This window comes from Pongo pygmaeus, chromosome 13, assembly GCF_028885625.2.
Source record: "Pongo pygmaeus isolate AG05252 chromosome 13, NHGRI_mPonPyg2-v2.0_pri, whole genome shotgun sequence".
NCBI classification, from domain to species: domain Eukaryota; kingdom Metazoa; phylum Chordata; class Mammalia; order Primates; family Hominidae; genus Pongo; species Pongo pygmaeus.
Window position 1 is genome coordinate 81,625,660 of NC_072386.2, and position 14,801 is coordinate 81,640,460.

The 14,801-nt window shown below is 46.2% G+C and overlaps 1 protein-coding gene across 4 annotated transcripts in view; it reads left to right on the top strand.

Annotated features, from left to right (window-relative positions):
• Positions 1–624: 624 nt before the first annotated feature.
• The window catches only part of SHC3 (SHC adaptor protein 3), a 171,633-nt gene continuing 157,456 nt past the window's right edge, over positions 625–14,801 (top strand). For 3 of the 4 annotated variants that reach the window (XM_054502226.2, XM_054502228.2, XM_063649672.1), the window contains exon 1: positions 625–3,051. In XM_054502226.2, coding sequence (XP_054358201.1) covers positions 2,578–3,051 — 474 coding nt within the window. In that variant the 5' untranslated portion in view covers positions 625–2,577. The remainder of the gene's footprint in view (positions 3,052–14,801) is intronic. The other variant, XM_054502227.2, reaches the window with a different exon arrangement.

The window sequence follows — 14,801 nt, forward strand, 5'->3', positions numbered from 1 at the left end:
TAAATTTATGTTGCTATTTATATTTTAAAATGACCAATTTCCCTCCACTGGCCTCATAATAAAAGAAATAAAAGTCTCCTGTTGGCTAAAGGTTAAGTACGTAGCTTTGGATTTTTTTTCCTTCCTGGAGCCTCAGAACGTGTAGAGGTGTTCTACATGCCTTTCACAAAAAAAGAATCAAGGGCTAGGAACCTAGGTTTTGAACGTGCATTCAATGTACATTCATAATAAAAGCTGAACGACTGGCACATTCATGGTTGCTCCTTGATGTAAATGAACGGCTGAATGAAAGTTTAGGGGCACAGCTCACCTCCAAGAGAGACCCTCTTCACACTTAGACCTGACCAAGGGATCTTGAATTCCCTTGTAAAACTAGCTTTTCCTCTCCATAGCAGCTGGCCTCTTCCTCCCGGTATCTTTCTAATCCGGCTGGGTGTTTTTTTTTTTTTCTTTTTCTTTTTTTTTTCCCACACTGCCGTTGGATAAAAGATCCCGCCTTTGATTGAAATGGAATCTTCCACTATTGAGCAAGCCTTTGTTGAATGAGTCATCGGGGCGGCCGCTCATTGGCTGAGGCCGCTGGAGCCCAGGGGATTGCCTGGCACCGGCTGCAAGGCCCTGCTTCATTCACAGAAACGCTGGCTCGCTCGCTAGCCTTTTCATTCACACAAACAGCATTTCATTCACATTTTGCTGTTTTTGTCTGCATCTAATGAAGATCTCGCTTTGGGAATGATAGGGCTGTTTCGCTACAGATCTGGGGAGGACTCTGATAACCATCAAAATCATCTATGGGGTGTGCAATTGCTGTTGCTATGCAAGCTAGGGAAAGGGAACAAATGAGTGCCGTGTGGCTGTTCTGCTAGGGCTGCGGCACAGGAGGCGAGCTGTGGGGACGCGTTTCCTGTACCGGGAACGCCGCGGCTCCTCTGCGCTCTTGCGTCCTAGGGGTTGGCCTCACCCGCTCGCCCGCCATGAGTGGCGCTCATTAAATTCTGCTCCGTAGAGCAGGGTTCAAGACTCAGGACCTCACGTGCCCCACATGTTCGGTCATGGGCGTGAGAGGACTCAGGGTGACCTGAGAGTGTGCTAGAGCTGAATTTATTCGCTTGCTCAGAAGTTGCGGGGAAACTTTGATAGTGAGTGTTTCACTGTGGAGCAGGTGATCCTAATGCATGAGGAAGCCTGGCAGAGCCCACTGAGGTCAAGAGTCAGAGGGCTTCAGTCTCGGGCAGACCTCTGGGGACAGCGAAAGCCTTGCTCTCCTAACTGAGAGGAAGAAGGCCTGTGCATTTTACTTGCAAGCCCGAGCCTGACTCCTGAAAAGAAGGCATATTTTCCCCCCTGTGGATTTGATGTGCAATAAGAACAGCTGCATTTTTTTCCTTCCTGACTGCAGGATTGCAAGCAGCAACTGAAGGAACATTGAAATGTATTTGTAGCATTTCTTAGGCGTTTTTCCAGAGCTTAAACACATTCAGTAGGAATAAAGCTTCAAATGCGGCCCCTTTTTTGGAATGGATTTCTGGAGCCTGTTGCCACTCGTGAAAGAAGCACTCTTCTTCTTTTTTGGAAGTGGATATTCAACTTAACCCTGGCTGAGAAAGACTGCTATAAATGAGCAGGGAAGACCCCTTGATTGGCACTGTGCAGAAGTTCATATGCAGATTTTTTTTTTTTTTTTTTTTTTGAGGAACTGCATTGCCACAAAGACACTTGTCATCGCTGCTCTGTTAATTTGAAAAGAGAAAGCAAAACCCAGGAAATTGGTATTTTACGTTCACCTGGGGGTGAATATCCTTTTTGTTTTTTTCTATTTAAAAATTCCTGCTGCCTTCCAAGTCAAGATTCATCAGGATTCGCTGAAGATCTGATTCTTAAAAAGCCTTCGTCACATTTTAACGCATCGCTGTTAGACACTTTTACAGGCTCACACAGATGGGCTGAGCAGGGACGAGCAAAACCTAACAGAATAATGGGTTTCAGAAAGTTCATTTGACGATTTGAAGGAACTGGATTGGATTTACCTTTGGCACAAATGCAGATTGCGGGGGATGGGAAGGTGAAAAATCAAAGGTTGGAAGGAAATATCTGGGAAGGTAGAAAAAGGAAATTTGAGAATTGATTGGCTCTAGTGTTCTGTCAGCGGGTGGATGTCGTTTTTTTCTTCTTTTTTTCCTTTTTTTTTTTTTTTTTTTTTCTGCTACAGGAAGTGATTTGCAGTGCTCACCGAGCCTTTGTTGAGAAGGGTCTCCTCTCAGAGTGAGTCATGCTTTTGCTGTGAGCAGCCCCAAGCAGCTGGGCGCTCCATCAGAGGCAACTATGACTTTTGCAAAGCAAACGTGCAACCCCAAGCAGCGGTCTCCCGGGCCGGGGCTGCGCGGCCGCTGCTGTGCTGGCTTTTAATGGTGAGAGGGCACCATCCCCTTGCTCTGCTCTCGCTCTCCAGAAGGCTGTCCCGGGGCCCCCACTCTCCGTCCCGCTCCGGGGACAGTGGCTCGCCTGCTATGCGCGGCAGCCCGCGCCGGGGCCGGCACCAGCAGCGCCCGGGCGGATGCAGCGAGCCCACGGAGGGGCATGCTTCCACGCACCAAGTACAACCGCTTCAGGAATGACTCGGTGACATCGGTCGATGACCTTCTCCACAGCCTGTCGGTGAGCGGCGGCGGAGGCAAGGTTTCGGCGGCGCGCGCGACCCCGGCGGCGGCTCCCTACTTGGTGTCCGGCGAGGCGCTGCGCAAGGCGCCCGACGATGGGCCCGGCAGCCTGGGCCACCTGCTCCACAAGGTGTCCCACCTGAAACTCTCCAGCTCGGGCCTCCGCGGCCTGTCGTCGGCCGCCCGGGAGCGGGCGGGCGCGCGGCTCTCTGGCAGCTGCAGCGCGCCCAGCCTGGCTGCCCCGGACGGCAGCGCGCCCTCGGCGCCCCGCGCCCCGGCCATGAGCGCCGCCAGGAAGGGCCGGCCCGGCGACGAGCCGTTGCCCAGGCCCCCTCGGGGAGGGCCGCACGCCAGCGACCAGGTGCTGGGGCCCGGAGTCACCTACGTGGTCAAGGTGGGTGCGGGCGCGGGCCGCCCTGGGGATTGGGGATTCTGGGGCCACGGTGGGGGCCAGTTCGGGGCAGACGCCTTCATTCCCTGAAGCCCGGGGTGCGGGGCGCACCCGCGACTGTCACGTTAGAGGCAAGCAAATGCGCACTCCTTAGCAATCAGCTCGCTTGACAGCGGTGAGGAGGGAACTACAAATGCGCTTTCCCCGCATCCATTGGGAAAAGGTTTACCACTCGGGTGACCTGCTCCGTCCCGGTTTTCCCTAGGCTCCACTTTTTTGGCACGCCTTTGCCACCTGGCTTACCAGACGTCTGGCCAGTGTCATGGGCGCCCAACCCTGGGCAGCGGGGGTCCGGCCTGCCTACTATCTAGGAAACGCGCTGGGGAGACCTGGGCAGCCCCCGGGAGGAGAGATGCACGGAGTGGCGGCCCTACTCCTGCTGTGTCTTCCCCGGCGGGAGGGTGGGTATCTTGTTGCCCCCCGCAGCAAGAATTCCCAGCTCCTTGCAGAGCAGGCCAAATGCTGTGCTGCTTTCTCTTCGACGGGCTTTACTTTCTCACCCAGGCCAGGTTTTCTTGGGGTTTGTCTTTCATTCCCTAAGGAAAGGTTCTGGTTTACAGCAGCGGAATGAGAATTCTGGGACTATTTTTCCGGTGACTGTAGTCTTCCATTTAAATGTGCTAAAAGGGAACTAGGGCGCTGCGCTTGGAGCCACAGGCTGGAAAGGAGTTTTTTCCTCCAACACAAAGATGATAAAATCACGATGTAGTCAATAAAATTCCACCCTTATGCAAGCATGTTATGATATTTAAGGAAAAATGCTCAGCACAGTTCAAGTAATCTGCCACGCGGTTATTTCCTTCTGTCGGTTGGGCAGCTCAGAGCTTTAACAGCCTCCACAGCCGAGCAGACAGGGTTAAGGATGGAAGTTGCAGTATTTCAATCCTGCCACTCCAAGGCATGGCTTTGTATTGAGAAAGAAATGAGACACAAACTCTATTCCCACGGTGTCCTCAATAACACCGAGAAACCCCCAGGATGTCTGTTCGGTAAATATTGGATGCAGACTCCAGTGTAAAAATTAAATAGAACACATCCTCAGGTAAAATGCAGTATCTGGTAATTTCGGAACCAAAATATTAACAGAAATACTTAACTTTGTGGATTGCCTTTAACTATATAAAAAGTACTTACAGATGAATGTGGCCATTGTTGTTAAAAGAGGGCTTCTTCACCTTCTCAGTCTGCTTTTTAATTTAACCTTCATTTTAGCTTCTAAGTATGGATTATTATATTTTACCAAAGGGGTATAGATGAGCATAATATATGCATATTTGGTTGAGTTTATTTTAAGAGGTACTGAATATTCTTCTTGTTTTGCTTATTTAAATTATATAACCAGGGGCCAAAACAAAAAGAAAAAAACAAACCAAACCAAAAATCCCTGACAGCTTTGAGGTTGTGTTTACTTCTGGGGTGTTAGCATAATTGCTGTTTTAAAAAGCCTGCATTTCAAATAGACAAATAGACCTTAGCAAAGCTTTTTCTACCTGTCGTATTAAACAGAGTAGTTTTCAAATTGAGGGAGAATTCTCAAACTTATGACTTTAAATTTTTGTGTTAATCACTTTGCTTAGAACTTTGCTTTTGCTTTTTAAAGAAGGAAGGCCAGCATCCAGTTTGAAAGGTCAAATGTGGCAAAATAATGATGAATGTACAAAAATAAGACGGCTCTGCGTCGACAATCTGTTGCTGTAAGGTTTGTGACTTACTGGCAGCATCAGCAGTAGTATTCATTGTCAAAGGGCTGGATCTGCACAGAGCTTGTCTGTGTCTTTGGGTTACTTTGTGTTGCCTCAAATTTAAGGGGTTGCAGTGATGGGTTGAGGGGTGCATGGCATGACTAATTAGGGCTCTGTACCATCCATGTTTTGGTTCCTTGTTCATTAGCAGCCATGAATGGTGCTGTGATGTGAACATAAACGCAGGCATTGTCCTCTGCTGTCCTGGAGAAGTTTGAAATCACGCAGAAAGAAAACCAGATGCTAAAGTGTGTGTGCATGTTTGATTCAAATTATCACATGGCCCTCTGTTGGCGCACATGTGCAAATTCCCGCATTGCCCATGTTGAGTTTAAAACCTCGAACTTATTTTATTGAAAAATTATTAAACTGAAAACAATCTTAATTTGGCATTATTTAGAATTTTTGAATAGTTCTACCGGTATCCTTACTTTAAAAGATTTCTGGTAGATAGAAATGGGCCGTCTTTATCATATGACTAGATACCAATAGTAAAATCTAAAGGTTTAGGGTTTGGGAAAGGATGCATTATTCTCTTTGATGTAATTTTTTTCTAAATTAAAAATAAAGCCCCCAAATGTTTTCCAGTTTCCTGGAAAATTTATATACTGTATTATAGATTTTCCCCTCTCAAAGAAATACCTACTTACAGATGATATTAGGATATTGCACATATGACTTATAATTCAAAAATATTTCAACTTAATCTGAGAACAGGGACTGTAAAATACAGAAGTCTGGTGAATTTTGATCATCTAGGAAACATTAAACTATTTGAGCAACAGCTTAGAATGTGAATTAATGAAGGACTTAAAATTTAAACATGGAGGAAGTTCCTGAGCAACAGTAGAATTCAAAGCTCAAAGCATGTCTAATTGGTCCATCATTGAGTTTGCTGCTAAATAACCGAATGGGGCTATGCACACAGAAAGGCTGCAGCTTACTCTGCCTGGAGGTTTATATTCTTTTCAGCTGGGCCTCATTGGCAGCACCTTTTTTACTCCCCTAAGTATCTTGACATTTCCTTTTTTCTTTTGGTGACGTAAAAGAAAGAACAAGAAACTATGCTCTTGATAGAAAAGAAAAATCCAACAGCAAAGAACAATGACTATTTTCATTAAATTTCCATTTTAAAAGTATTTGATATTTGGACCTAAAAGAAATACAAATGAGTATTGATTACGGTGCTGCCCACCTTTAAATTATCTTATCCTAAAGTCAAAGCTGGGTAGGACCCCAGTCACTCAAGGAGGCTGCTGGTCTTTAGCAGGTTCAAAAGGCAATATCCTGGTCCTCCACCTTCTCTGTCTCAGATCCACAGTGGGGAAACTGTAGGAAGGAATATGAACAGTGCAGGGGACAGGAGGCAGGGGTTCAGTTTTTAAAGAGCCAGTGGGCCATCTGAAGACAAGCACAGCCTTGACATTCAGCTCTGAAACAGCAGGAAGCAATGCTGTGTGGGCTGCACCGGGTTTGCCTTTGGCCCCAGCGTGGTCCCCAAAAGACGGGCTCCTTAGAGCACATCACAGCACAGACTTCAAAAGGATAAGAAGTGACCATATTTAGAAATGACCCAAGTGCCAAGGGCAAGAATCAGGAGGCCCAATGTAAAAGCAATGGTTTTAGGTGCCCACTGCTCAGAGCTATTCCAACAGCGTCAGCATTCAGTGAGCCAGCAGATTACGCCATTCATAAACACCTGTGAAGGCTCCAGCGAAGTTATATAGGTTTCAGCTTGTGGAGTGTTGTACGTTTACTGACAGTGAAAATGGCGAGCTATTTATAGGAGATTTAACGATCAGAAAAGTACTGCATTATTTCCTGATACACTGGACCCTTCCTGATATGCTTCCCTTTTGGAACAAAGCTCTGTTTTCACAAGGACTCTTTAAAAATTATTTTATTTCTCCCGTTTGTGCATCTGATGATATTTGGGGTGGTATAAATCATTTGCTTTGTTTGTAAATGCTCTACTGCCTTTTATTGGTGGTCTTCATAAATTACATTTACTCAAAAATTTATTCTTAATTTTTTTTCACTTGACAAAGTGTATAAAAATATCTTAAATTTTCATTTTCTCAGAGCTGTATTCTTTTGGTAACTGTGAGCAAAGATCATACAAAAGTTATTTTAACTATATTAAAATAACTATATCAATTCTACTATAATATTGTAGAATTTCATTTTACCTTTAGACTGAAAAATTGATTTTGATGTGGAGTTGAACTTTAAAAGTTGATTTTTTTTCTCAAAATTGTTTCAAAACCTTATGAATGGATGGCTTACATGTAAATATCTAAATGGTTTGAAAAATAGTTTAAGAATTTCTTTTGACATAAATAGATAAAGTTATTAATTTGATCTGGATAGTGAGCTGTCTCTTTTTATGTGACACAAGCATAGATGTGTTAAAGGCACACACACACCACACACATACACACAAACCACACACACGCCTCACATATACACACACATATGCACATACACACCATGCACCCACACACGACCATACAGACACTGCACACACACACAACACACACACCCCACAGCCCACAGGTAGATGACTTGTGATGACTTTGGATGGGGGCTGTTTTCTTTCTTGTTAGAAAATAGGAAATGTCATATTTCTAGAAATACTCAATTATCTCAGTCATTTCTTTTATATTCATGTTTAAGAAAAAGATAAGCTACGACAAAACTTCCGTCCTATAAAGAACAGATGGCTGCTCCTCTGCGTCCGCACGGTGTCTTACCTTTGAGTATATGTCGTAGTTTTGAGGAACAGAAAGCCTGGGCAGCAAACACGTGAACCCACTTGCAAGACTGGCTTTCCAGCCAACAGGCTGGCCCTGCAGGATGTGCCGGTGCTGCTGGCCTGCAGTGCCTGGCTTAGGGTAGGGGACATTAGAGCAGACACCTGGCCTGGTGAAGGTCCTGGACTGGTGAAAGGCAGGACACCTGGGCTGCAGCTCCACCACCGCCTTAGTGTGGGGCTAGAGCAGTCAGCTTACCTCTCTGGACCTGGCTGTCCCTGGCTGCAGCAAGTTGAAGGCCGGGTTGTGCTGGGGTTGGTCTCTATGGGTTGAGGGCCTGGCCAAGGCAGAAATGGTGGCATCTGTATCGTTTTTTGCACCAGCATCTAATGTAATTGGAAGAGATGGGCCCAGGGAAGCATACTGCAGTATCAGGAGTGTGCTCACCTGGTGGACACCTGCTGGATCACTGGGGCCAGGGCCAGACCCTGCAGTACAAGGACCCAAGTCCATGGTGGGGCTCAGAGGAAAGCAACAAGGAGGAGCCAGCATGTTGAATGAAAATACCCAAGGGCAATAGAGTTAGTGAATTATTTAATTCATAAATAAAATGGTTTCAGATGCAATGGAAAGAAATGACCAGTTATGTGTGTTTCCTGGGTAAAGGACAAGAAAACAATTTGGCAATTTATCATAAGAGTTCTACAATATGTGCTGGAAAAATAGTATCTTTAAGGTGGAAGGCAGTGAGCATAGGAACAGCCTACTGAGTGGGTGGATGTTGACTATCGTGTGTGTATGTGTGTGTGTCTGTGTGTGTGTGTGTCTGTGTCTTTGTGTGTGTGTGTCTGTGTCTGTGTGTGTGTGATGGGGTGTGGGGATGTGCAGCTGCACAATATGCCTTATAAGTTGGTTTTGGTCTTATAAGTTCATGATTACTCATTTTCTGTTGAGTTAAAAAACAAAACAAAACATTTTGACCCCACTGTGATTTTGCCTCTCGCCTCCCAACCAAAACAACAACAGTGTGACAAGGATCCACTGAGGGTCCACTGGGAGTCATTAGTCCATGTCTCCCAGTGCTAGAATTGGTGAATTTTCCTTGAGTGGCCACTTCAGAGTTGCAGAGCAGTCTTGGTTATAAATAAGCAGAGTGGCACCAGTTATACTGGGGTGAGAGGGATTAGGCATCCCTGTTTGGACCACTTGACCCCCAGTGAGATACCAGTGGCCAAAGGCCATGTTTCCATGGTTACAGGCCATGCTGGTCTTCTTTGTCTTTGTAAGGAGAGTTGGTGAGAAGGTGCCGGATATACCTCCACCCTCCTGTACCACCTGACATGACTGGAAGAGGCACTGCTCTTCTTGGCTGGCGAGCATCTTCTCAGCTCTGGATGGCACCTCTGGCTGGGGTCTCTTTTTGAGGCAGGTGGCAGCAGTTTAGTTAGATCCATGGATTCTATGATCTATGGATTCTGGGTTCAGAAATGCCTTGCTTTGCACCTCAGCTGGTCTGGCAAATACCACTGCCATCAAGTGAAGATTTGGGTTTCTAGCCATGAGCCCAGGTGCCTGTGAGGATCTGCAGTGAAGCCTGGATGCTGGAAGAAGCTGCAGAAAAGGGAAGTCGAGGAGACAGCTCGAGCAGGTGCCTTATCCCGTCCATTGGAGCTTCCAGGTGCCTGATTCTCCAGCAGCTGTCTGGATATCTGAAGCTCCTCAAAACCAAGAAAAAAAATGTTCAAAGAGCTCATTGTTATAATGCTGCTTACTTCAGACTTGAAGCCATCCTTGGATATCATCTGAAATGCATGGTTTCCCCAAAGTGGAGAACCCCTCAAAAGAGGCTTTGCTCACTTTCGTCTATTGAATAGGCAGAAAAAGAAGCAAAGAGCCCATCAAATTTCAAGAATTTAAACTCGTATGAACCCTTCAAATTCTGGAACTTGGCCTTCACCCAGCCTCACATCAGAAGTGCTCTCTACTCTGAGGTCATTCTGACAAACTTCATTTTCTCAAATTCCATTAAATATAATTGCTTGGCAATCTACTGACAATAGTGCTTTTTGCTTTGCAAACATTAAAAATTTCCACTGCCACCTGCCCAAATAGAAACTTTCTGTTTTTTTTTTTAAAAAAAAATCAAAATATGGTTCTAGCTCTGTTGACAAGGAATTTACCCCTAAGGTGGTATTTAGCTGAGGTACTGTATACTCTGGGCCTCTTACAGTTTACCAAAGCAGGAGTCACAGAAGGCTTTTATTTCTTAAGATAAAATGATGAAAACCTAGTTGTTTTGAATGTTCTTTGCCTGGAAGACACAGCCCTTCACAATGACTTATTGTCCCTCCGGAAGATGGACAAAATGTAAGTGAATTATGAGGGGTTTGTGTACAATCATCCCTTGAGATCTGAGGGGGATTGGTTCCAGGAACCCCATGGATACCAAAATTCGAGCATGTTCAAGTCCCTGATATAAACTGGTGCAGTATTTGCAAATAACTTATGCACATCTTCCATATACCGTATACTATAAATGTAATATCTCTAGATTACTAATATCTATTATAATGTAAATGCTACACAAATATTTGTTATACTGCATTGTTCGATTTGTGTTATTTTTTATTTTTGTATTGTTATTTTTATCATGTATTTAAAAAATATTTTCATGAATTTGGAGGGCCAACTGTATTCCATTATTCCCTAGCATATGCATTTGTTTATTTCTGAGATGGAGTCTCACTCTGTCGCCCAGACTGGAATCCAGTGGCATGATCATGGCTCACTGTAGCCTCGACCTCCCAGGCTCAAGCAATCCTCCCACCTTAGCCTCCCGAATAGCTGGAACACAGGCACACACCACCATGCTTGGCTAATTGTTTTACTTTTTGTAGAGATGGGGCTTCTCTATGCTGCCCAGACTGGTCTTGAACTCCTGGCCTCAAGTGATCTGTCTGCCTCAGCCTCCCAAAGTCCTGGGATTACAGGCATGAGCCACTGTGCCAGGCCTGCATATGCATCTTTCTAGGATTAAAGTGAATAGTGCAGGTGTCTCTTCTGGCCGTGGTGGGCCCTCCCTGCTGATTTTGACTGCATGAGCTATGCTTCAGGCTGGCAAAAATACAGGTTGGCCCATGCCAGGCACATGGTTTAGTTCCTGGATGTGCCCCTGTCCTGTACCATGTCGAATCCCAAACAGGACCCCCCTCACCACCCAGGGTTTAGCGCATCCCTCCTTGCTGCCTCTCCCTCTTGAGTCTTGGTTTGGATGCCTCGGATCTTCCCAAGGAAAAGGCCTCCACAACCCACTTAGCAGGAAAGGCCCCTAAAAACTGGCAGCAGGAGAAAGAGAGCCTTGAGCCCATTTGTCCTGCCCATCCCTGACCTGGCAGGAGGGGTGAGGGAGCCTAACCCACCTCACACTGATCTCCACCTCCTCTGCTTGCAGCCCTGCCTGTCTTGCAAGGTCGCCTGCCAACCTTGTAACATGCCTTGTAAACCACCCTTTTATGAAATTTAAACATCTATTATGAGGATTTTAAAACATACATCATCATAGGAAACATATAAACACAACAAAATAGAGAGAATGGTAAAATGAGGCCCCAGGGACACATGGCTTGCCACCCAACTTCAACAGCCATCAGCTCAGTGCCATCTGCACCCCACCCCCGCCTTGCACTATTTAGGAGCGGTTTCCAGACTTCCAGGTTTTGCCTGTTGCTCCTCTGTGGACTTGTGTGGGCCTGTCTTTGCCCTGGTGTGGGTCAAGCAGTGGCCTGGATGTCCAAATTCCTTCTAGACTTGAAGGCACTCCTCACGCAGTGGGAATGAGGGCCTCAGGTTGGCACGTGGTGACTGTCCTTCAGGAATGAACTTACAAATGTGTCAGTGGAGCTCTAGAATTGTGCAGGTCTGGGTGGTGCCTCCGCCTCAGTGCTTGGAGAGCACACCATGTTCTTGACTAATAAGTTGCAGCCTTGGGCTTAACAGTGATACCAAATATGGCCAAGTGGTTCAGGGTCCCGTATGTGCTCAGACGTCCTGGATTTGACTCTGTGGTCCCTGAGAAGCACTGTGAGCTGTGAGGAGGGGCAGGCCTCCTAGCCCTCAGGTGGGGAGGTGGGAGTCACACCTCCCAACCTCCTCTGCTCAGTGTCCGGCAGGGCCTCTTCCAGCATCAGAGGAGCCTTCTGGAAATGGGTAGAAGTTCTCCCAAGTTGTTTTTAATAGTATTAGTCAGGGTTCTTCATAGAAACAGAACCAAGAGTTTCTTATAATAAAAGAGATTTATTATAAGGAATTGGCTTGCATAATTTTGGAGGCAGGCAAGTCCCAAGATCTGCAGGGTGGGCCAGACCCAGGAAAGCTTATGGTGTCAGTTCCAGTTCTGATGCTGTCCTGCTTGAGACCCAGGAAAAGCCAATGTTTCGGTTTGATCTGAAGGCGGGAAAAAATAGTGTCCCAGCTTGAAGACAGCCCAACAAGAGGAATTCTCTCTTATCCAGGGGACGGGTCAGGCTTTTTGTTTTATTCAGGCCCTCAACTGATTAGACAAGGGCCACACAAATTGGGGAAGGCCATCTGTTTATTCAGTTTACTACTGATTCAAATGTTAATTTTATCAAAAAGGAAAAATCTCTCACAGACACACCAGAATAATGTTTAACCAAATATCTGGGCATCTCATGGCTCAGTCAAGTGGACATATACAGTTCACCCCCGAAATATACATAAACTCTAGAAGTATTTTCTAGAGTGGCCACTAGCTGAACTGAACCACTTGTAGGGATTTCTATTTCCTAAAAATATGGAAATATGGTATAAGGAATGATCAAATAAACTTGCCTGAAAGAGTCTCAGATTTTATTATTATTCCTGTGGGCATCAAACAGAGAAACTTTTTTTTTTTTTTTGAGACGGAGTTTTGCTTTTGTTGCCCAGGCTGGAGTACAATGGTGCAATCTCGGCTCACAGCAACCTCCGCCTCCCAGGTTCAAGCAATTCTCCTGCCTCAGCCTCCTGAATAGCTGGGATTACAGGCATGTGTCACCACACTCAGCTAATTTTGTATTTTTAGTAGAGACAGATTTTCTCCATGTTGGTCTGGCTGGTCTCGAACTCCCGACCTCAGGTGATCTACCTGCCTCAGCCTCCCAAAGTGCTGGGATTACAGGCGTGAGCCACTGTGCCCGACCCAAATAGAGAAACATTTAAAAATTCCTCAAACCTTTGTTTAGGGTTTACTATAGATGGATGCTAGAGTAGGGGTCTGAGCTATAAGATGGATAAACTCTGACTCTGCCCACAAGGAGAGCTGTAGGTAGGTCTTTATGGGGCTAAGTGGCAAGGGCCCATGGCTGTGGTTCGCAAGCTGGCTCAGGGTGTGGGGGCCCGGGTGGCCACCTGCCCCTGGAATCACACCTGATATGGTCCCTTGAGGTGGGGGCAAGCCCAGCAGCAGGACATGTAGCCACCTTACATTGATGCTTTTGAGTCACAGCCAGAGGCAGAGGCACCCAGGAGGGGAAACACGCTTCTGTATCAAGGTGTTTCACCAGTAAAATGGAAAAGCCATGGGGTTTTTCCCCCTAATTTGCAAACAATAATAACATAATAATAATTTATAGATGTTATGTTCTCAATTTAAGATTTGCTGTCATGGAAGTTCTAAAAAGTATACTGGTGCATGTTTCTATTTGGGTTTGACCAAATTAAAGAACAAATAGCAAATAAGTACTCTCAGAAAATGGAACTAGGCAGAGTGGTACCTCTTTTGGGAAGTTGGGCTGAGAACAGAAGGTCACGGTCAGGTGGGTGAGCTGGGAGGGCCTAGGGCCTGGCAGGTGCCCCTGAGTCCCTCCTGCTTCCCACATGCTGAGAAGCCTCCTTTCATCCTCTGACTTTCCACGTCCATATGACTGATGGGATCATGGTACCCCTTGCTTGGTCAGCCCACCTCTCCCCTTCCTTGGGCTGAGTTCTCCAGGGTCTCCTCTGGTCTCTGGGATAGAGAAACTGCTTTTTAAATGATTGTTATTTGTAAGAAGGTGATGGCTGCACTATCTAGAGAACTGAGCTGTGACTTTTTTCACTGGCAGTAGCAACTCCTGTAATAGATGAGAACCTCATTTGCAGAATGGCTTATTAACTCAGGTGAGAGGAGAAAATAAGACTCACAAATAACAGCCAGAGGGGAGAATTCTGATGTCTGGGTGTTGACCACAACCCCTGTCTTACCTCATTGCCCTCCCTCCCTCCCTCCTGCTTGGACCCCCAGGGCAGGGGTATGCTGGCCAACACTTAACATCTGGCTCTCAGGACAAAAAGTCATGATTTGAAGTTTTGCCAGCTTTTGTGCTGTGAAGAGCCACTGCCCTGCTGCCACTGGGAGACGGGAAGAGGAGTGCAGTAGCTCAGCTGGTAGAGTCTACACCACACAGTACAGTGGATTCAACCTCAAGGTGCAGACAACAGCAAAGTGTAATACAATCATTAGGAGGTGCTGCGTTTTTAGTACTTACTACCTTCGCTTGTCTTATAATTACAGGGAAAGGGACACACTCCTGAGGTCTGTTCCCTGCTAAATCAGCCTTCCCTGCATCCTGCCTCCACTTGAAGCCCTCTCTCTTCCCTTGTGCATCCTTTCCTTCCCATTCACTTCCTCTCTTCTTATTCACATCAACATGCAGTGATCGGCTTCTCCCGGTCCATGGATAGTGATCTGGAAAAGGTTCATCAGTGCCCCCTCGTATGAAATCTAAACCCCTTTTTGATTCTTTTGCAGCCTGACCTCCCTCCCCGCAGACCCCGATGCTGCTGGCTCACAGCCTCTCCATGGAGGACTCCCAGTCTCGGCCTTGAAGTGTTTTCTCCTTTGGTTCTTGTGCAGTCCTCTTGTCTTCCCATTTTTGTTTCTGGATTTTTTCCAGTCTTGCCCTCCCCATCCACCCATTCACTAGTCTATTCCTTCATCAATTTTTAGATCAATTGTTTCATTCAACGGATATCTATTGAACCCCTATTCTGTGCTAGGCCTGTGCTAGGATTGGGGATAGAGTGGTGAATTTTTTGCTTCCTGCTCCTTCAGTGCCAGTTGGGGAGACGGAGGAGAGAAAATACCAGGGGCCACACTAGTTGTGGTGACGTGGAAATCAAGGATGGCTTCTCCCAGGAGATGATACTGAAATGGAGC